The following is a 22,516-nucleotide window of genomic DNA, read 5'->3' as shown; positions in this document are numbered from 1 at the left end:
CTAGAAAGTTGTATTGTTCGAAGGAATGCCAGGCAATTTTTTATTCCAGCTTTACAGCCCCTAATGAAATCACCGTTTCTTCTGAAGTAGGGTTTGTATTTGTTTGTTTTACAGGGTGGATCCTACTCACAAAACTATGGTGATGGCCAAGTAAGTAATGCTCTATTTCCCTACTTGTACATCACTTCATACAAGCTTTAGCCTCTGCTCAAAATCAGGTTTTCTGTATCCTAATTTTCTCTGATTTTGGTTTGTTTATTTTAAAGGGTGGATCATCCTCCTCATACGGCTATTATGATAGTCAGGTAACTACTTCATTCTTTCTCCTAGTTATATATTATTTCATGCTAATCTTTGTACTCCCTGCATCATCAAAGATGTAATAAAACATAATAGTTTCTGTGTTCTTTTTGTTTTGGTTTGGTTTGGTTTTTTTTCTTTACTGAAGAATGGAACATTCCCTATAAGCAGCTATTGCAGCCATGTATTTGGCTCCTTATTTTCCTTATAAAGACCTTACTTTAATTTAACTCAGCTTTTTCTTTGCACAAGCCTCAATTCTGTCTTGCAGAGTACAACATCAAAGTGTATTTTTAACAATCCATTTTTGTGAGGAAATGACTGGTATCTGATGTCCTTCTAGGATTCACAAGATTCCTCAGATGATAATCCCAATGCTTGTGATGATGTGAGTATGCTTTCTCTGATATATTTTCATCACAACATTTTTCTTGTAGATGAGAAAATATTGTACTGCTAGACACAATCTTGTGAACAGAATGATCCAGAAGGAATGTTGAGTTCCCACACTACTAGCTGTTTCAGCAACTGCATGTTTTCTTACTGAAATTGTCATATGAGTGTTTACAGATACATTTTGTGCTTTTAAATGCATTTAACTTGATGAAATGAAATATGGATAAAAATATTTCAGTGGCTTTGCAGTAACAGAAGATTTTGCCTAAAATCTAAGGATACATTTTGTAGTAATTTTCAAAAAAAAGGAAAATCCCATAGACAAGCTTTGAATACATACAATGAAAGAAAGAAGAGATACAGTGGCAGATATTCCACTGCTTTTCGTGTTACATTTCTACCAATCTGAAGTTGCTATTAAAATGTTTTTCAGGCTAGAATCATAGGATTTCAAGCTAATTTAGGCAAGGCTGTGGAGGATGTGAGCAACAAATTAATTTTGTTATATCTGTATGCAGTATCAGAAAGAATCAGGTTTCTATAAGCTTACTGTATTTAAATAATTCTTAAAGAAGGAAATAATTTATTAATTTATTCTTTTCCAGAATGAGACTACCTATAGTGCCAATGGTCAGGTAAGTGCTTTTTTTCTTCTGCAGTATTCACATTCTTATGATTAATGACAGTGTTAGTAACTGAACACTTCTACTTTAGACCTGTGGGCCTCTAATTGTAGTGTATGATTGCTTTATAATACCCTTCATGAAGTTAATTAAATAATAAGATATTTGATAGTATATTTCTCTGTCATCAGTCCCTTCTAGCCATTCTCAAGGCTGCTGCAAAATAATTTAAAACTGCCCAATACTTCTAAGAATATACATTAACACAGGTTTTTTTGTAGTATATGCACTTTCACTGGACAGTTATTTGGGACTTAACCATCTGTGTACATAAAGCATGTAGCTGCCTCAAGCTTTTCCCACTTGTTCTAACTTAAACTCACATAAATGTAGTATTGTAAAGAAACATTTATCCCCTGTTAATACTCTCTCTGTCAAGACTTCTCATCTGTCCTACAAGCAGAAACTGTGATTAACATGGATAGCTCGTGACCAAGCAAATATACTGTTGTGTAAATGAATGACATTTTTCTGCACTTCTGTTCATAGAAAAGCTTTTCCGTCTGTTACAGCCTCCTTTTGTTTTACTGCCATCTAGAGTAACCTCCTGTCATCAGCTACTTGCCTTTTCTTCAGTTGTCAGTCATACACTTTACTACTTCATTATTTTCCCTATTTTTCCTCTCTGGTACTTAAGTACTGCACCAAACGTGTATGCTAGGAAGTAAGAAGGCCTTCTGACAACACCTTTTCTTTTTGCTTGTATTTACCTTCAATGCATTGCATTAAGTTTAATGCAAAAGGTTCTGCAAAAAAAATCCTTCAGCAGCAAGCCCTGTTTAAGAGTCTCATCACCTCCTGCTTTGTTCACAAAAGATGCTATTATTGCCTTGGTTATCCCTATCCAATGCGTATTGCTGGACTTTATTGTAAAAGAGTTTCCTTCTAAACATTCTTACTAAGAAGGGTGGGGAATGTTAAAAAAAAAAAAAGAAAACAAAACAAACTAAAAAATTTCATTATACAGATTACTCTCTAAATCACAGTGGTTGAGCTGAGGGAGACTCCAGTAGGCAGGAACTTCTGATGAAGGAGTGATAATGTGAAAACAGATGAAGAATATGCTTTTTAAGACTCTTCCTGATAGTAAAATGATAACTGTGGCAGCATGTAGCTGATGGCAGGCTGCAGAACTCCTGAGAAACTGGCCAAAATTCAGGTGATGAACTTGACACAAACTTTTTGCTTTTGTTACTACATCCTTTACTGATACTTACGCCAGTATACTTAAAATTGGAATCACCCTTTGAATATACTGTAGACATAGCTTGGTAAACAAACTGTTTTATACTTCCACAATTTCATGCTGAGTTGTGGGAGGAAAAAAAAGAACACTGAAAGAAAGTGAGACTTTTCTACCTCACTGTTTAGTAGATGTGTTTTATGGTGCAGTTAAGTCCAAATTTTGTATTGGTTCCACAGGAATAGGCTGATGTGGTTTGGATTCCTATTTGTACAACGTGAGGGTTTTGACAGATAAATGACACTTGCTCTCTTGCGGAAAAGCTAGTCTATCAATGTTAGTTACTTTTATTTTCAAATAACTCTAATACAATATTTTCCACTGTGTTATTTAGTGAAAGTGAGGTCAATTCTCTGGACATTTTCCTGTCCCAAAATATGCCACCTTGACAAGTTTAGGTAGATTTTTACTGAAAGTATTTTGTGTGGATGGCTGCATCTGTAAAGTAATAACTAGCTTCTGGCCCCTTTACAGAGTTCTGGTTGTGCAAAAAAGAAGGTTGTTGCCCGAGTAAGTAACTTTTTTTTTTTCTTTTCTTTTTTCACTGCTTGTAGGATTTTTGCCCTAACTATACCTAATTTGTTGCAGTTATGCCTAATTTTTCCCTAATTATGTTTGTCCTAACTAATATTCTCCTATTTAAGGAAAAAGTAAAATAAAATAGCTTGGCTATTTGCTCTTTGGGTGAATTTAATTTAAAGGAAGTGTATATATATATGTATATATATATATATATATATATATATATATATATATGAAAAAAGGACAGGAAAATCCTGCAGTGAGGTACAGGGCAGCTCAAATTCCTGTTCTTCAGGAAGCACATACAGAGTTGGACCAAACTAAAGTTAAAATTAAATGCGTGTCATACAGAGGACAGCTAAAATTTTACCTGAAGTAAGATAGAATAATGAAGTAAGAAAGAATAAAGTTTGGTAATTTATTGTGCTCAGTATGTTGTGGAGGAGATACGAGTATATGTATTCTATAGCTTCAAGTCAGACTCAGCAGTAGCCTATAAAAATTATGTGGAAATAACCTTTTATTTTATAATAAGGCATTCCTACTCAATGTATGCATTGAAAGATCTGTAGTTGTTATAAATAAATAATATAGAAAAAAAGGAGGCCTGATCATAGAGTTTTGATCTACTAATAGTAAATGTCTTTGCTTTTTACAGGATACATCACATGTTTTGAGCAGAAGAGACTATGTTGTACAGGTAAACCATTCTTGTCACTTTTTCTGAACTACTGCTGATGTTACAACTCCTTGGTGTATTACCTACAAAAAGAAGAATAAGGATCTAGTTTCCATAACAGAGTATTCTGTTTAGGGTTAAGTAGTTCTTTCCCAATAGAACTATGTATTTTAATTTATTACCCTTACAGAAAAATGAGTCATTTCTTGTTTCTTCACAGAACGAGTCTTCTACTTCAAATAACAGCCACACTAACCTCCAGGTAATAACATAGTGTCTACTGCATGATCTCATTGCAAGGGGCTTTCTGATAAATTATATTTCATTTCTGAAAATTAGGTTACACTAATTTATCTGTGCTGAAGGATGCTATTTTGATTTAGCAGCAATTTCCCTATAATGTTATAATTTTGCACAGCTGTAAATAATTATAATGGCCCAGAATATACTGTCTCCTCTGTTCCTTTGCTTCACTAAGCAGGTAAGCATTGCAGATGTTTCTTTCATAACGTTTTGTAAAAGTTGTTTGCAACACACAAAAGAAATAGTTATAGAATCTTTTTTTAGAAACAGTCCTGCTCTAGTGATGGTAATGGTCAGATATATAATTCTGTTTAATTTAGAATTTGGTAACAAGGTACATCTTGGTGATTATGTACTTCTGTTAGAAAAGTAGGTCAAATTTTCATGTTCTATAGACTTACATACTGCCGCAGCAGTGTATGTTATAGAATTATGTGAAATTTAACTGATTCAGAATGGCACTTGATTCTAATTTTCTTAATATTTTGTACCGTATTGGTACCCATCAGCTTCCAAGAGATCTGGAATCCTACTATGACCAGCATTATGTAGATGTAACACTAGCATAGTTCTCTGTCTCAGAGAGTTTGAAGTCTAATTCAAAGTGCAGTCAGATCTCTGAGCTCCAGAGAGTAACAGTTTTCTTAATTAGTTTTCCTGGTATCAATTCCTTGTATATTGTATCCAGTCACTGATTAAGTTTCATCCAAATTTATGTTTTCACAATGATTCATACAGAGAGTTCTTAACAGATAATGTTTGTTGGTCCAGGGAAGTAGTACAAAGATTTTGTCACCTTACTTCTCACTACATAATTTTATACATGATAGATTCTGATAAAATGCTTCTATAAAAAATAATTGGTTTCTTCACAGGTTGGATCATTTATTGCAACCGGTGGTGGATCAAGTAGTCAGGTCAGGATTTTCTCTATTTTTATCTAGTCTTGTCCAGATAGCTTCCTGGTAATTAAGCTAATTAAATTCAGGAGTCAGAGTAGTTTTGCATGGGAGATTGATGATATTATGCATTAAATTGTAAATGAAGTGATCCTGTTCAGATTAAATTTATCTGAAATGGCTCTCTGAAATCACTTCTTAACACTGTTTCAATTTCACACACAGTTTATTGGTAAGAGTACAATGGTGATTTTCTGTACTCTTGACTACCCAGATAATTCTCTCTTGATGAGACATCTGTCATTGAGACATAGCACTGAGAGATGCAGCTTCAGTCTAACTTCCAAAGCAAATGTTAAATGTATAGAGCTATAGAGTCCCCTCATTTCTTCTAGGTATAGGAAAGGTCAAAGCTACTCTGAAGTCCAACAGTCTTTCTTCCCCTAAACACAGTTTTGCATCTGAAATAAGATTTTATTTTAAACTTCCACAATGCAATAATTGTTTCCTCTTTTTTAATTTATAGGGTGGTTGCATTTGTCCTGATGGAAGCAGTGGTACTAGACAGGTAATTCTTTTTCCTGAGTTTATACTTCCATCTGCATGACGGAGTATTTTGAATTAATCACCTAGTAAGTATGGACACTTGGGTAACACTAAACATTATTGATAATTTCCTTAGTATGGATAGAATTATATACAATGAAATGGAAGAATGAGCCCCACTTTAACGGCATAACTACCATTTGGCCACTAACTTTCTGGGACTGTGCCTGGTAATGCAGATGCTCTGTTAGTTGAGTGTATGTGTTAATTATTGATCACTTTCAAAAACCAGAGTCAATATGCCCTGTAGTAACCATAGAATTTAATTGCATCCAGCTTAGGTTCCTTGTCCTTCTCACTGGTGCAATAAAATATTTTGACTAAAATGTCAAAATCTGACAAATATTTCAAAATATAATCTCTTAAGTCAATATTTAAACTATTCTTTCCCATAAAGTTGATCACTGCAATTTCATGATCAGTGGCACTGGGTAAACTTTTCTCTTAGGCAATGCCTCCATGCCAGGAAAATGCGCAAGGAATGCAGTTACATGGGCATTATAGGCTAGCTTTACCAGGCTTCTGGCTTCACCTGGCTTTGCCATGTGAACATGGATTTTAAAGTCACCTATCTTCTACCTGAAAACTTATTTTTGAAGCTTTTATTGAGGCTGTATTTACATAAACCCATTTGAATGGGGTAATATTTTTTTAGTTTTCAATTTCAACAAGAATCATATTGTGGATTATTATTTCTATACAAAAGCATGCTACTTAAACAAACTAATTGTATAAAGAAATCACTGCTTTCTGAACTTAATTGTCATTAACATATAGCAACAGTAATTTTTGTCAGGTAAAATACCGCCTCTTTCATATAATTGAGGCTGAGCAGTAATCATGACCTACATGTTTTAAAATATAAGCTAGTCTATTAAAAGAACTAATATTGAAACTTCATGGAGGAAAAACTTTTATTTGTCCTGTGATTGTAATGCTAGATAAGCAAATCCATTTCTAAAGAAAAAGATGGACGTCTCTATGCAAGTTTTCATTCTAATAGGGCCTTTTTCTTTGCATGCTTAAATTGGTGCAAAAAGAGGCTTAGTATTTAACAGCAAGCCACCACAGCTTGGCTGGGGGGAGGAGAGTGTATTTAGTTGCTACCAAACAGCAATTTTCAACATGAAGAAAATAAGACATCTACATTGGACACATTAGAAAACCAGTTCTCAGTGCAGATGTGTTCACTTTGGTACACAAGAGACTTGTATTTCGGTTTGTGATAGTATCAGCTGATAGAATTAATTTATGATAAACTAGGTAGCAATACTCTTGATCTTTGTCTTCACCCAACAGTAAAGTTCAGTGATTTTTGCAAAGGAACAGACTGAATTAAAAACGGGACTGATTTTCCTTTTCTGTCCAGAGTCAATCCTCTACATACGGCAGTAGCAGTGCCTAAGATTAGCATGTAAACACATTGGCCATGATAGGCAGGTTCGTTCTTCTGCATAAAAAAAAGGTAGAGGTTGATGTGTATGTATAAATAAACCAGCATTCATAAATCTTACATAAAAGAGACAGTCATCTACTTCCTTGAAGATTCTTCAGCCCAGGAGGAAAAAGCTTTCTTCTAAACTTAAAAGCTATGAGTTACATTAAGGACTCCTCAAACCTGGAAAAGATTATAAATTAAGTCAAAGCTGTATATATTTAAACCATCTTGTTTCAAATGAAAGAATGGGTTTCCTTATGTGGATCCCCAAATTCCTTACGCTGCAGTTATTCCACTTTTTCTCTAAGCTTCACCTAAAGACAAGAGCTCAGTCTACAAATAGTCTCTGAGGAAGCAGTCTAACCATGGAATCATACTTTGTCTGTTTTGTATATAAAGGGCATGTGACAGTAATAATGGATGTTATGAACTGGTAAATAGTCTTCTTTAAGTGGTGAGCTGAAAAATCTGCTCTCTTAAACCCTATTTACACTTTGGAAGTTGAGTATTCTGGCAATTTAAAAAAAAATCATGGTCATTATCATCTATAAAATATAGAGTGTGCCAGGTATTACAGAGGATTCTGTGATTAGAAAGAGCAAAATGAAAAGTTACTATTTCTTTCACGTCCTTTAATCTGAACAGAAAAGTACCTGCTAAAGGTTTCCTTATCTCTAACAAAAATAACCGGTATTCTCTTTTAATGATTGCAGTAATGACCTTTTCAAAAGCAGTATTTTAAAATAATAGAAATTCAGAAGTGGAATCACTTAAATGTATTTGCAAGAAAATAGCTAGCCTGTGTTTTCATTTCGGGGAGCCCCAGGTTCTTCACACAACACATATTCCGGTAACCAGGTAAACATTCAGATAAAATGCCCTATTCAGAGGCTCCATCTAAAACCTTCCCTGAAGGAGTAGTGAAATATAAGCCAATAACCCATTCTGTCTTCTGCACAGGGAGGGCCTGTCTTCTATCCTGGAGGATCCTATGGTGGACAGGTAGTTGTTCCTCCTCCCTTACCAGGATAACACAGACTCCCATCATCCTGGTTCCTAGAGTCCCGATATTGTGGGTGCTATGACATGCTATAATTACAGACCTGACAGTTGTCTCCTGGAGTAGAAAGCTTAAATTAATCCTGATGTAACCTAGTGGTGTGAGGTTTGACAGAGAACAGTACAAAATGGTATCTGCAGTTTTCTGGCAGAATTCAAGTTTTAGCAGGCTAAGAAAATTACCACCAGAAGACTTCTTCCACTTTAACAATATTAGTCTTGATTTTTATTTAGGTACATAAAAGTTAGCTCAAAATTGGGAGAAAGGATTTAAAGCGAGAACCGGATACATTGTTGTTTAAATACTCATCTTCTCTGCAAGAAAACAGCTGGTCTGTGTTTTCCTTTCAGGGGGGCCCAGGTTATTCCCACAGCTCTTACTCCGGTAACCAGGTAAATATTCTGGTCACTGTGCCTGCACAGGAGCAGTCTAAGTGTCTTCCTTGAGAGAACATTTCAACTACAAAACAGTAAATTTTTATGTTTTCTATACAGGGAGGGTCTTCCTTCTATCCTGGTGGATCTTATGGACAGGTAAGTGTTCTTCCTTGTTTGTAAAGATAAGACAGACTTCTGTTATCTTCATTCCTATATTCCACTTATCGTGTCTGTTGTGAAATATAATACCCTAGAATGGAATCAACTGTTTGTAACTTACAACATGAAGTCTGTCAGAGGAAAAGACTAAATTGTGTTTACAACTTCCATGGAATGATCTTTCATAGAGCCAAGAAAATTAGTGATAAAAAGTTCCTTGTTCTTTAACAATATTGGCCTACAGTGAGAGTCAGGTACATTGCTATTTACACCATCCTGCTTGCAAGAAAATAGCTAGCCTGTGTTTTCATTTCAGGGAGCCCCAGGTTCTTCACACAACACATATTCCGGTAACCAGGTAAACATTCAGATAAAATGCCCTATTCAGAGGCTCCATCTAAAACCTTCCCTGAAGGAGTAGTGAAATATAAGCCAATAACCCATTCTGTCTTCTGCACAGGGAGGGCCTGTCTTCTATCCTGGAGGATCCTATGGTGGACAGGTAGTTGTTCCTCCTCCCTTACCAGGATAACACAGACTCCCATCATCCTGGTTCCTAGAGTCCCGATATTGTGGGTGCTATGACATGCTATAATTACAGACCTGACAGTTGTCTCCTGGAGTAGAAAGCTTAAATTAATCCTGATGTAACCTAGTGGTGTGAGGTTTGACAGAGAACAGTACAAAATGGTATCTGCAGTTTTCTGGCAGAATTCAAGTTTTAGCAGGCTAAGAAAATTACCACCAGAAGACTTCTTCCACTTTAACAATATTAGTCTTGATTTTTATTTAGGTACATAAAAGTTAGCTCAAAATTGGGAGAAAGGATTTAAAGCGAGAACCGGATACATTGTTGTTTAAATACTCATCTTCTCTGCAAGAAAACAGCTGGTCTGTGTTTTCCTTTCAGGGGGGCCCAGGTTATTCCCACAGCTCTTACTCCGGTAACCAGGTAAATATTCTGGTCACTGTGCCTGCACAGGAGCAGTCTAAGTGTCTTCCTTGAGAGAACATTTCAACTACAAAACAGTAAATTTTTATGTTTTCTATACAGGGAGGGTCTTCCTTCTATCCTGGTGGATCTTATGGACAGGTAAGTGTTCTTCCTTGTTTGTAAAGATAAGACAGACTTCTGTTATCTTCATTCCTGTGCTGTCCTTGAAAGAAGGAAAACTCTTGACGGAACCAAAATAGTAAACTTTTCTTATTTTCCATACAGGGAGGGTCTTCCTTCTATCCTGGTGGATCTTATGGACAGGTAAGTGTTCTTCCTTGTTTGTAAAGATAAGACAGACTCCTGTTATCTTCATTCCTATGCTGTCCTTGAAAGAAGGAAAACTCTTTCTTGACAGAACCAAAATAATAAACTTTTCTTATTTTCCATACAGGGAGGGTCTTCCTTTCATCCTGGTGGATCTTACGGACAGGTAACTGTTTTTCCTCTTTCTAAAGATAACAGACTTCTGTTATCTTCATTCCTATGCTGTCCTTGAAAGAAGGAAGTCTTTCTTGAGGGAACCAAAATAATAAATTTTTCTTATTTTCTGTACAGGGAGGGTCTTCCTTCCATCCTGGTGGATCTTACGGACAGGTAAGTGTTTTTCCTGTTTGTAAAGATAACAGACTTCTATTATCTTCATTCCTATACTGCCCTTGAAATAAGGAAAACTCTTTCTTGAGGGAACCAATATAATAAAGTTTTTTTTATTTATTTTCTGTACAGGGAGGGTCTTCTGTCTATGACAGCAGCAGTGAATCCTATGGTCAGGTAAATACTCTTTTTTTTCTCTTTGTATAAACGGTGTTGTGCACCAATACCCTGGCTCCTATATACAGCTATATTCTGTATTTTGGATCTCACTATATTTTAATGAAGGTGTGTTGGTTTTCTTTGTGAAGTGAATTTGCACATACTTTTAACTAAGTAGCCTGAAATTTTATAGGGGAGTAAAAAGTGGTGTGCCTCCAACCATTAAAGCTTATCTCCTCAACAATGCTACATTTGAATTATCTGCAAGATGAATGTCTCTTCAAAAGTGGAAATAGAATTTGAATTAAAAATATGGTCAATTAATGTTTTACAGGGACATAACTATGAGTTGCTCAATAGCCATTCTGATAACTAAGTTAATACTCATATTTTTTAGATCTCCCCAAAAGGGGATTCCTACAGTAAGCATCAAAAAAAAAAAAGGTCTGTTTGCAATATGAGAATGATTTAAGTTTTCTGAACAGGGTGGATCTTCCACATATGATGGTGCTGGATCTTATGGTCAGGTAAATATTATTTGTCTCATACATGGTTCTTATGTTCACTGGGTTCTATATTTCAATTATTTTCTAAGTGATGACCATGGAAATGCCATTTTACCTTTTGTTTCTCTTTCCTTTTATTTACCCCTTTACAACTCCAAATGTTTCCATAATGGAGGGAAGGTGATGCACTGTATACACTATCCTGCTTACTGTGACTATTCAATGCTTTAACTACTTTATTTTTTATGCATTAGCTCATTCAAAAGGAAAATATTTTGTGCATTTACTTTACACACCTTACTTATGCAGAAGCTGTTGAAAGTCTAGGGGAATGCACATACTGTATTTGAACTCTGTATTTATTGATGTGAATCTCATTGTGGGATCATTCTGTAAGGACCATCTTATGTTTTGTTTAGCAATACATTTTAACCAGCCGAAGTCATATAGAATTGTTTATTAAAAGACATAAAATCCAGATTGCTTTGCGCAGAAAATTGTGTCGTGTTACTACTTCTAGTGAAGGATCTAGAAAGAAAGCATAGATAATGGGATTTTTGAATGTAAAGAATGCTTAATTTTGCAAATCAACTTTATCTAAAATTTTTCCTTATAAAAATGCATGTTTACAAGGAGGGGTTTTTTTAACCTCTTTGCTTAAGCAACAGGTAAAGTTACATATTTTTTCTGTTCTTGCACATTCCCTGATTTAGGTAAAATTGGAGATTCTAAGTGGTTGGTTATTTTTATTCTTCTGTTTTCTATTCTGCACAAGTAAGATCATGTAAGAGTCCTCTTTATATGAAAATGTTTTCCCATTATTTTGCAGGATTCACCTTCCATAGGAGGTGGTGAAACTGATGACAGTGTAAGCATTTCTTGTCAAGTATATCAATATCAGAATATACTATCTTTTAAAGGATGTAGGTGCTTACATGGACCTTTACCTTATCTCATTATCTTTTCTTATCTTCAAGAGCTCCTTCACAGAACATTCTAATCATCTGTGTTGTTTAGCAATTTTCTGCAATAACAACTTTGGTATTATGTTGTTTATATATATAAAGGAAAATGTAGATTTAAATTATGTCACTATACTATACCATATTATGCTATGGTATGATAAGGACTTGGCAAATTAAAATTGCAGTTACAACAGTGCTGACTTGTAACAATCATTTTTTGAATCAGTTATTAGAAGTAGCATTTACAAAGGAAGTTCTTTTCCTTTATTTCACAGTTTCCATTGAAACTCAGTATTAGTATATGCTCATGTTATACAAAACAACCAGATACTTTTTACTTGCAGTGATTTAATTGGGCTACTTTTTCACTGAGTTAATTTAATACAACACTAATTTAACACTACAACAACAGTACTGTCAATATGTCAGATCAGCCATTCTTGTTCTTAAAGGTTATATTTTGTCATTTATCTCCTTAAGAGTATATTCCATATATGTTTATTATTCTGGACTCTTGTAACAATTCCCACAAATTAAGACTTTCAAATTTCATTGCTTTTAAAATACAGTTTTATTTTAAAATTCAACTTTTCCTTGTTTTTTTGAGAAAACACATCATATTTGAGCCTTAATCGTTATCTCATTTTATTCTTTTTTTTACAATACAACTTCCATTATCAATACAGCACAGACTCGTCCCCTCTCTTTCCATCTCCAATCCACACTACACTTCATTTGTGTTTTTCCAATGACAGGCATATAAGATTCAAGTTCCTTCATCTGTATATTGCATAGGAATGGTCTGTTTTCATGTAGTGTAGTGAGAACTGCTTGCTTTTCTGTTTAAGAACATGCCTTTTCTCCTGACTGAAGTATATTTCCTATTATTTCTGGTGAAGCTGTTTATAAAACATTCCAAGTTTAATGTCTCATTTTCCTGGTGTCTTGACTAATTGGTTGTACTTTAACTGGATTTCTAATAAGTCTGTTTACCAGTGTCCTGGTTAGTAGGAAATTGTTCTCCGAAAATTTTTATAAATTCAGCTCTGCACTGCAGCTACAAGTATAGTGTGTCATTAGTTTCCACGCAGTTTCAGTATCAGAATCTTGTGGATATTCAGCAAAGCTAAAATATGATACCACAGATTTTATTAGAAATCCAGACCAGAAATAATAGGAAATAATATAGATTGAGATTTGATCTCATTCCTTTATTACGCTATATCAGGATTCAGCTTTTCAAATAAAGAAATGCCATTCTCCAGAAATGAGCAGAGAAAGAACTTGAAAGAATGCTGCTTATCCTACAGCCTATATCTTTAACCTTCCCAACAAGTCATGCAAACACGCAGTAGTTTTTTTTGCCTTCCACTCTTGCTTAGACAAAAATAGAAATACTTGCCATGCAATAACCAGATACCAATATTTTTTAGGATTCCACCTCACCATCTGGCAGCCAGCAGAGTGAACGGGTAAGCACTCCTTCCTTATATGTTGCTAGGGTGTCTGCCCCAGTGTTTGGCAACTGCTAGCCAACTAAATGACATTCTGTGTGGAAGCTGGTGTGGCAGCTTCCAGTGTGGGATAGAAAGTCCTCAAGCACAGGGGGAATGAGGATATGGCTGAAGAATACTGCTAGAAATCCCAACTGATGCTGAGGTGTGCTCTTGAATCTCAAACTCACATTACAGGCACAGTACCACAATTTACTTGTTCCAGTTCCTGCGCTTTTTTACTCATTGTCTGACTCCAAAGGCTTCAATACCATGATTTGTCCAGCATTTATTCTAAGTGAAACCCTTTGCTTTGTTGTGCTGTATGACTCACTTATGAGGGCTTCCATTTTCCTGTTATTTTTACACAGCACCCATTTTATTTATTCTAATGAGAATTAAATGACACAGACTAAGAAATTATTTTGTTAGAGATATGAGAATTCTTTAATTGTTGTGTCCAAAAGAATATATTTCACCAAAAGATCAATTATCAGCAGGTATAAAGGGGCATGTGCTGTTTTATACAGAAAGATCTTTTTTGTTATTGTTCTTGAACAATTCATGAGAGAAAGTTAAGGAATGTGGAGAAGCAAGAAGGGGTGTTCAGCTTCCATCCTGATCTTTCCATATTACAAAAGAAAGGAAGTTTTTGTTTTTTTCATGTAATTTCAATACACTTTTCCAGGATGTTTATTCCCCAGGAGGCAGCCAGTCAGGTGGACATGTAAGCATCTGTTTTATTCATTATTTGCAGTTCCCTTCCAAAATGACTGTTCTATTTCAAAATTCTCCTGGCAAGTAAATTATACCCAACTGTTTATCTCCTAGAATTTCTCATGACATCTGGCATCATGTCTTATGAAACCAAATGGCAAACTGTTTTAAAAAATAAATAAATACATAAATAAGATCTGTGTATGACTATTGAACAACATAGTTTTGTTTTCCAGAAGCCATTTTAAACAAAAATAAATTGGTCTACTTTTTTGCAGGGATCATCTTCTCAAGGTGGTGGCTACGCCAGTGGACAGGTAAATACTAACTCTTTGTCTTTTTGACCTGAAGTATCTGATATAAAAAAGCTTGAATCCTCATATTGTATTACAGCAATTTTTTATCTGTGAGCAAAATTCATTTGGTACTCAAACACCTTTTCCTTATATATCTCTACGTAGAAGTCCAAGGATAAGCAGAGTGGTCAAAGTGCAATTTATATATTAACTGATGTTCTAGCACTAGGAAACAAATGAAAGTAATAAATATTTGGTATTAATTTATATTTTTTAAATATAAATTCAGTAATTTTTGGTTTTTTTCAGGGCTCATCCTCATCAGGAAGCAGCCAGTATGGTGGGCAGGTGGGAAATTTTTCTTCTGTTGGGGTTTTTTTCATTTTTTTTTTCCATTATACATATTTCAAGAAAATATTACCAGATTGGCAATACCTACGTTTCCAGACTACTCTGGGTTTTTTTTATCCTCTTTAATCTTTCTATAGTTAAAATTGGGTTCTGAGCCAGATGATAGATATTTTCATACATAGTTTGGAGAGTAAAAGACAATACATTGTAATCAAATATATACGTCAAACTTAAAGAAAATCTTTTAAATGAAAATATAACATTTACAGGGTTCAAACTCTTCAGGAGGCAGCCAGTCTGGTGGACAGGTATGATTTTCTTTCTCCACACCGTTCAGTTGCGCTAGTGTCAGGCACACACAGATTACTTTGCATATCTTTCCTTCACAAGAACTGTTTTCCTTCACCACTGTCCCTTTTTGCCCAAAGCCTCAGCAACACGCTATTTGCTTTTTCTGTGTCATTCAGACATCCCGCAGGCCAGAGGAGCCAGTAGTAACGGTCTGAAAGGCAGTTGGATTTGAGCTTCTGCACCTGCCTTGGTGCTAAACATGTTTCTTCTTACACATTTCATGCAAAATGAATGTGGAAAGTGGGACACTGTATGGTGAACCCCTGGCCACCTCTTGGTTAGTTTTATCAGAGTAGAAATCACCTAGCAGGGCTCCACTGGAAGTCATCTTTAGTGTTTTCTGTAACATCATTAGCATGAAAGAGTACTGCATGTATTCCAGGTGCTCTGGCCTCTTTAGGGAAAATATATATATATTTTCTGTAGTACTAAGAATTTTTTATTCGTCCTTTTGGTGAGTAAGGTTTTTAAGGTAAAGATTGTAGGTAACAAATTTGAAGATAACAAAATGAGAAGGTATTTTCCCCATCAGAGCAGTAAGTGCAGGAATAGTTGCACAGCATGAAAAGAACAAAAAATGGACTAATTTCTAGAAGTTGGGCACTTGGGCAGTTATGAATGTAACTTTATGGCTTGCATACCTGGGATGGTAGAAGAAGTAATCCGAGTTGTAACTGGAGTCCCCTTCAGTTCTGTGCTCTTGATATCTTAAATATTTTCTGCATTCTTTACAGGGTGGATGTGATTGTTCTGGGGGAAGTTCTGTAAGTGTTATTTGTTCATTATACATTTTCCTTTACTAAATTATTTAAATGGAAAGTTATCTGTGGTCCTATTTGTTTCTAACTTACTTTTTTGAATGTACTCTTAATTTTATATTCATTATTCCTTTGGTGACTTACATATTACTGACATGGTAGTAGTTATTTCTTATTATGCCAAGATGAAGAATTTGGAATCATAGAATCATTTAGGTTGGAAAAGACCTTTAAAATCATCAAGCCCAACCGTTAACCTAACACTGCCATATCCACCACTAAGAGACCAACACCCACCTCACTACAACCTCCTTTCAGGTAGTTGTAGAGAGCGATAAGGTCTCCCCTGAGCCTCTTTTCTCCAGACTAAACAGCCCCAGCTCCCTCAGTTGCTCCTCATAATACTTGTGCTCCAGACCCTTCACCAGATTCATTGCTCTTCTTTGGACTCGCTCCAGCACCTCAGTGTCTTTCCTGTAGTGAAGGGCCCAAAACTGAACACAGTATTTGAGGTGCAGCCTGACCAGTGCCGAGTACAGGGAAACGATAACTTCCCTAGTCCTGCTGGCCACACTATTTCTGATACAAGCCACGAACCCTCAAAGCTGGCAGCAAGGTGTGTTCTCTGAGCAGTGAATTTCAGTTACCATAAAGTATTTACAGAGATGTCTCTCTTGTCTCAAAAAAAAATTTGATTGCATTAAATAGCAGAATTAATTGACAAAAGATCTGTCATGAAGGGAAACTAAAATAATATCAAGTCTACAAAACTGCCAACCATAAAAAGTTTTCTCAGAAATCAATGTTTACCCAATTTAAGAAACAAAACAAAACTGAGCCACTTCTCGTTTGCACTTTTAAGTCCATACGAAATTATTTAAAGACTGTGAAATAGAGTAATACATGCTTTCCAAAGCACATGACGTGGACATTGTAAAGGACAGGTAAAGGACATTCCTGCATCTTAGCTAGTGTTCTTATTTTCTAGGCAATGAGTCATGTGTAGGTACAAAATGATACTTTGTGATTTACGGTCTTCCGGGTTCTAAAAGACTATTTGCTATCTTGGCAAATTAAGAAAAGTAAGTGAAGTGTAAGTGTAATTTAATTTCAGACTGTGATATTCTTCCTTTAAAATACTATAGAACAGGCATTCTAAGGTTTTGTTTCATTTTTAATTTATGATCAAAGACAAAGGCTAATTTTTCTTTTTTTTTTCTTTTTTTTCCCCTTACAGGGTGGATCCCCTGCCTTAGTCAGAAGTGATTCCTCTGCAAATGTAAGCAATGTTCATCAGCTTTAAGGGTGGCCAGTGGTTTTTTTGTCAATATAATGGCTAGAGAGGTTAAAGAGTCAGTACCTAATAGAAGCCCTACACTTGTGAAAATAACCTACCTTAGTTACAACTAAAAATACACACGGGACATTCATGCAGCATTCACAGTTTCTCTTTCCATTTGAAACAGTATACATTCAAAGAGAAGTCTTTGAATGAAAAATGTTGTTTGGCGCAAACGCAGGTACATAACAATATAAATATTTACTTCAGGAGTCAGTTCCATTTGCTTCCTTGGAATTATGTCAAAATATCTCTTAAGGACATGGACTTATGTGTTTGTATTCCTCTTAGATCGTTTACTGCAACAAAGGTTAGTATTCATAGATCAGTAATTTAATGATGCTAGCCCTCTCATATGGATAATAACTCTTTTGCAGGAGAGACCTGTTTACAGTCTTCCCAAGACCAGTTTTGTCCATCATGTGTTAGAAAGTCATGCAGCATATGTCACTGGAGCTCTGTATGTGCTGCCCTGAAGGGATTAAAAACATTTGGGTCTTTTTGTATCTAGCACAGAAGTCTGTGGCATTGTTACCGGACTGCTAACTGATATAAAGCTGGCTTGGACACAGCTACATAAATGTACCATATAAAAATTAATATTAAGTGATAAACAGGACTGGTCTTGTGCTCCCTTGTAGGAAAGGGGAATGTGTATATATCTACAGTCAGGAAAATATTCTTACCCACATGTGTTCTACATCCTTCATATTACTGATGCTGGGATTTTTTTCCTTTGAAACTTCTAATTGGGGATGAGGTTTTCGGTTTTTACTGACTTGGCCGTCTTTGGACAGAAGTTTGGAATCAGGGATTGTGTATAAAGATTGAGGGAACGTAGTTGGTCATGTCTACATTGACAAGTACTGCAAACTGCTAGGAGTGTTTCACTCTACAGAGTGAAATAATCAGTGCTGATAACTGATGGCCACACTATACACATTTCAGGACGGGTTTGCTCTGCTCTGGTCCCATGGACCAAAAGTCCATTTATTGCCTGAATGCATTAAGTGTGCCTCTAGAGAGCATTCTACAATTTAGTTTAATATGAAAGGCATTCAATTAAATCACTCTGAGATCACTCCATGATGCAAAACAAACTACAGTGAGTGGGCACTAGCAGGAGTTTTGTCTCAAAGGCACACTCCTGATCTGTAGTTTAATGTGTAGATGCACCCAGTACCTCTGCATGGGAGAATGGCTTTTGCATACTGAATGTAGGTCTTAGTTCTCCCCAACTATATGTCGCAGTATACCTCAGAACATTGTCTTTAGTATCTTCTTCAGAAGGCAATTGAAGAGTCATTTTGCACAGTTAAGATTCCTTTTGAAGGACACATTTCTGATAGATGCTTAACATTATAAACTAAACACAAAACAGTTTCATTTCTTTGTGAGCTTAGCAGATCTTGTGGAAGCTCAGAGTACTCAAAAGGTCTGTAGTACTCTGCAAGAATTAATATTAAAAGTTTTTTGTGGGGATGTCATTCTTCAGTGTGCTGATTTTAAACTGAAAGAAATAAGCTGCCTATCCTTCAGCCAGATCCTTTGAAGTGAAATAACTGGTATTTCCTTTCTGAAAGGGCTCTTGAGGCAGCCGTTCTGGTGGACAGGTACACACTAAATATTAGATGTATTAACAAAGTAGGGAAGGCTAGATTTTACATTTTGCGTGGATTTTAAACCCAAGCAAAGAAGCTTAAAATAGAAATTTATGTACTGCTGTCCTTCAAGAAGTTTTGCTTTGCAAGAGTTCTGTTAGAGAAAAATAACTGGTTTCTTTTTTTTTTCCAGGGCTCATCATCTTCTGGAGGCAGCCAGTACGGTAGCCAAGTAAGCACTCATTCCAAAAGCAAAGCCAGCTTGCCACTTCTGAAAATGATGGTTATTCACAAACTCAGTTAAATTCAGTTTTGATATAGGAACCATGTTTAAAGAGCAAAAATTCAGTAAATTAAATTCATCATTGAGTTTGATATGTCCTAAAAATAACACATGATGGCTTTTCAGCAACAGTGCTCTTGTTTCTGTGAAACTTGCATAATGAAGCTCACACAAAAAAATAGGTGTGGGGAAAGAATGAATCAAAACGTAGCATTTTTGATTCTTAGTGGACCTAATTCCATTAAGAAGAAAAACAAATCCATTCTCCCGTCTTTAGAGAGACCTCTTGTTGTATGAGGTTGCAGTAAGCTTGCTTGGTTTGGTTTTCAGAGTCCTGTTAGGTAGCCAATCTTTTACTGCTAGCTTTGGCCCAGGATTCAGCTTTCCAAATAAAGAAATGCTGTTCTCTAGAAATGAGCAGAGAAAGAGCTTGAAAGAATGCTGCTTTAGCCTTCCCAACAAGTCACACAGACAAAGCAGTAGGGTTTTTTGCCTTTCACCCTTGCTTAGGAATTCAGGTATTTCCCCAAGTTACCTTGTAAGGCCTGAACTCTAGTTATTAAAGCATACTGAAAGTCCTGCTCGCCTGCCTCACTCTTAACTTGAGCTGTCTTGATCCTGTTGTCCTGGGAGAGTCATGTTTTGATTTAAGGAAATCCTACAGCAGGTAATTAACTTATTTGGTATTCTTTACAGAATTCATATTCCTCTGGGGCTAGCCAGTATGATGGACATATAAGCTCTTACATTTAATATTTTATATTATATATTTGTTTTACCATTATTTGACTCTTAATCAAGTAAACGATTATCCAGCTAGCTATCTCAATTTAATATTTCACGAAACTTTATAGTGATCTGTTCTCTGTAGTAATATTGTGAACTCAAGGAAGACATAAATATAGAGTTTATTCTGGGAAGATTACAAACAAACAGTCAAATAACAAAATACAGATGTCTTTGCTGCTTGTCTTCATGAATTAGATATTCAGAAATAATTGATTTTCAATATTTTTCCAGGGGTCATCTTCTTATGGAGGCAGCCATTATAGTGGACAAGTAAGCATTAATAGTTCCCATGTTTGTAGTTTTGACCTATGCAAACCTTTAGTTTATTGATTGCCTACCCAGCTGTCTACCTTAGCTTTATTTATCTTAATCTAAAGTCTTCTCAGTAAATCTTTCTCTGTAGCATTATGGTGATACTGTGATTAAACAAAACAAGTTCAGATAAAGACCATTACTTAAGTCTGAGAAAAAATAAAATGTGAAATAAATGGTTGACTCAATTGGGTCCTGAAATTTGCAGGACTAGAGGTCATGTCTTTCTGCAATAAATTAGTACTTCATAAAGCTGACCAAAATTTTTAAAAGCCTTATGAAATGATTCTATGATTCTATGAAATGGATGTAAAGAAGTTTCAGTTTCCTTTTCTGTTGATATTCAGGGTTCACCTTCCTCAGGAGGCAGCCAGCATGGTGGACAGGTGAGAATTCTTCCCTTGTAGTGTTTACTGCTTTATCCAAGAGACTTGGTAGTTTTCTGTGTAAAAGAACATCTTATAGATATGGATTTTTTTTTCATGTTTTATTTAATTTGTTGCTAGGTATATAGTAGCATGTGGTACAAAGTCACAAGAAAGTTTTTAGGAGATGTAATTTCTGATGCATCATGGTAAATGCAGATGAGTCTCACTCCTTTTTGCACAGTTTGGTTCAGTATACTCAGTTTTACACTGAAAGAAATTAGGTACCTCTCCTTCATATGGAGAATGGTTTAAAGGAATACTATGACATGGATATGAAGATCATTTAATTCTTTTTGTTCAGGGTTCACCTTCTTCAGGAGGCAGCCAGTATGGAGGACAGGTGAGAATCTCTTCCTGTGTAGTCCTTATCCTAACACCCAGCTTCTACATCAGAACTTGGTACTTTTCTATTGACTTAAAAAAAATAATATTTTGCGTCAACTCTGTTATTCTGGTAATAGATGATCAGGTATCTGAAGATATATGATCTGGAACAATACAAAAACTATGAAGGGCCAGTACTTCTGTTGTATCACAGTAAATGCAGTTCTGGCCTAGTTCTACCCTCTGACCTGCCCTCCTCATTCTGGACCCATTTCCCTTCTGCTGCTGTCATGGTTTCTTAGCTCTAACAGTAAGAAGTGGCTGGAAGCAAATTGCATTCCTCCTCTACCTCAACCTATGGAATACCTCACATCAGAGTTGATATCAGAGAAACAATATGTCTCAGGAGGGGAACAGGGGAGAAGGTCCAGAGTTGTCAACAAGAGAAGTTCTTCCATGCCCTTGTGAAATGAAAGATTGATGGACAGGGATCCTAGCGCTGCCTAGTGGTATAGCCTTTAATATGGAGATCCCCAACAAACTCGTCCTTGGCCTCTGAAAACATTTATTGTCAAATTTATTGGAGATGAAATTAGAGGAGAAAGAGATTTTCAGTCCAAATACAGTCTCCCGAAACTAGGTATATAATCCTAATAGCTCATTATGAGTATTATGAAAGAATCATGTGTTACAGACCATCCCTAATTTGCATAAAACACATAAAGGAATAGATTGAGTGTTTAACTATCTGTAATCTTTCATTGTACAACAGAGAAAGAAAATACTCTTTCTTTCAAAAACTCTTAAAGAAGCTTTTTGATAGAGAAATAATTGTCACCTTTGCTTCAGGGTCCATCTTTCTCAGGTGGCAGCCATTATGGAGGACAGGTAAGAATTGTTTTTCTATTTATGGGTTGTTTTTTCAATTGTTCATCTTTCTCTCTTTTTCTATTTTGTAAAAACCAGAATATTTTATAAGGGGGTGGCTTACAGCAAAACAGTGTTTAGGCAGAACAGATGAATATATGACCTTCTGCTGTGTCAGCCCACTCAGGAAAGTAAAACATAGGAGGCTGCCCTGAGCACACAATCCAGTGCAGCAGCACTATTCACACCTGCCTGAAGCTGACTTTGATTAAACTTTACTGTTCTGTTTAAACAGTAGCCATTGTAATGGCCCATAGATTTCAGTATGGTTATAAAGGTAGTGTTAGCATTCCTGTCATACTTAAATCCATGGGAGACAAATAAAAGTGTGTTTTTCTGTGACAGGTCATAAGTTAAAGAATGTGGAACAAATATAAATGCTTTCTCATTTCTTTAGGGTATAGCTTCTTCAGCAAGCAGCCAGTATAGTGGACAGGTAAAACTTCTACTTTCCTAGTATTTGCAGTTTTGGTATAAGTTTCACTAGGAAACCTGCCCCATATTTTTTGCAAAAAAGGAACATTCTAAGAAAGAATAGCTTTAAGCCAAACTGAGTGAGGATTGCTAAGTATGGGTCTGTCTGGTATGTCAGATCATGGTATGAGCAAATGATACAGGGGCCTGTGTGACTGCATGGAAATTCTTCCTTAAACGGATCGTG

At 35.8% G+C, this 22,516-nt stretch overlaps 2 protein-coding genes across 2 annotated transcripts in view; both read left to right on the top strand.

The window, feature by feature from the left end:
* Positions 1-2,807, top strand: part of LOC137666552 (uncharacterized) — a 28,974-nt gene extending 26,167 nt beyond the window's left edge. Inside the window, exons 30-34 of the mRNA XM_068406640.1 lie at positions 115-150; positions 267-305; positions 644-688; positions 1,302-1,331; positions 2,802-2,807. Coding sequence (XP_068262741.1) covers positions 115-150; positions 267-305; positions 644-688; positions 1,302-1,331; positions 2,802-2,807 — 156 coding nt within the window. The remainder of the gene's footprint in view (positions 1-114; positions 151-266; positions 306-643; positions 689-1,301; positions 1,332-2,801) is intronic.
* On the top strand, positions 112-22,312 carry LOC137666551 (loricrin-like). Its single transcript, XM_068406639.1, has 32 exons — positions 112-150; positions 267-305; positions 644-688; positions 1,302-1,331; positions 3,097-3,132; positions 3,803-3,844; positions 4,044-4,085; positions 5,002-5,043; positions 5,552-5,593; positions 8,480-8,521; positions 8,624-8,662; positions 9,576-9,617; positions 9,720-9,758; positions 9,860-9,923; positions 10,054-10,092; positions 10,218-10,256; positions 10,389-10,433; positions 10,901-10,942; positions 11,751-11,789; positions 13,320-13,358; positions 14,068-14,106; positions 14,375-14,413; positions 14,702-14,740; positions 15,013-15,051; positions 15,829-15,858; positions 17,090-17,131; positions 18,986-19,024; positions 20,096-20,134; positions 20,524-20,562; positions 20,906-20,944; positions 21,778-21,816; positions 22,253-22,312. Exons 6-32 carry the CDS (start codon positions 3,834-3,836, stop codon positions 22,310-22,312), a joined length of 1,089 nt encoding a protein of 362 aa, XP_068262740.1. The 5' UTR covers positions 112-150; positions 267-305; positions 644-688; positions 1,302-1,331; positions 3,097-3,132; positions 3,803-3,833.
* The last annotated feature ends 204 nt before the right edge of the window (positions 22,313-22,516 follow it).

Source organism: Nyctibius grandis, chromosome 8, assembly GCF_013368605.1.
Source record: "Nyctibius grandis isolate bNycGra1 chromosome 8, bNycGra1.pri, whole genome shotgun sequence".
Taxonomy (NCBI): Eukaryota; Metazoa; Chordata; class Aves; order Nyctibiiformes; family Nyctibiidae; genus Nyctibius; species Nyctibius grandis.
Note: the sequence above shows the minus strand (reverse complement) of the source record. Positions and strands in the feature narration are given on the sequence as shown.

Coding starts and splice junctions, on each gene's coding strand:
- LOC137666551 (XM_068406639.1), top strand. Junction 9,759..9,859: donor CTGGTGGATCTTATGGACAG/GTAAGTGTTCTT, acceptor GAACCAAAATAG/TAAACTTTTCTTATTTTCCA. Junction 20,135..20,523: donor GCAGCCATTATAGTGGACAA/GTAAGCATTAAT, acceptor GTTGATATTCAG/GGTTCACCTTCCTCAGGAGG.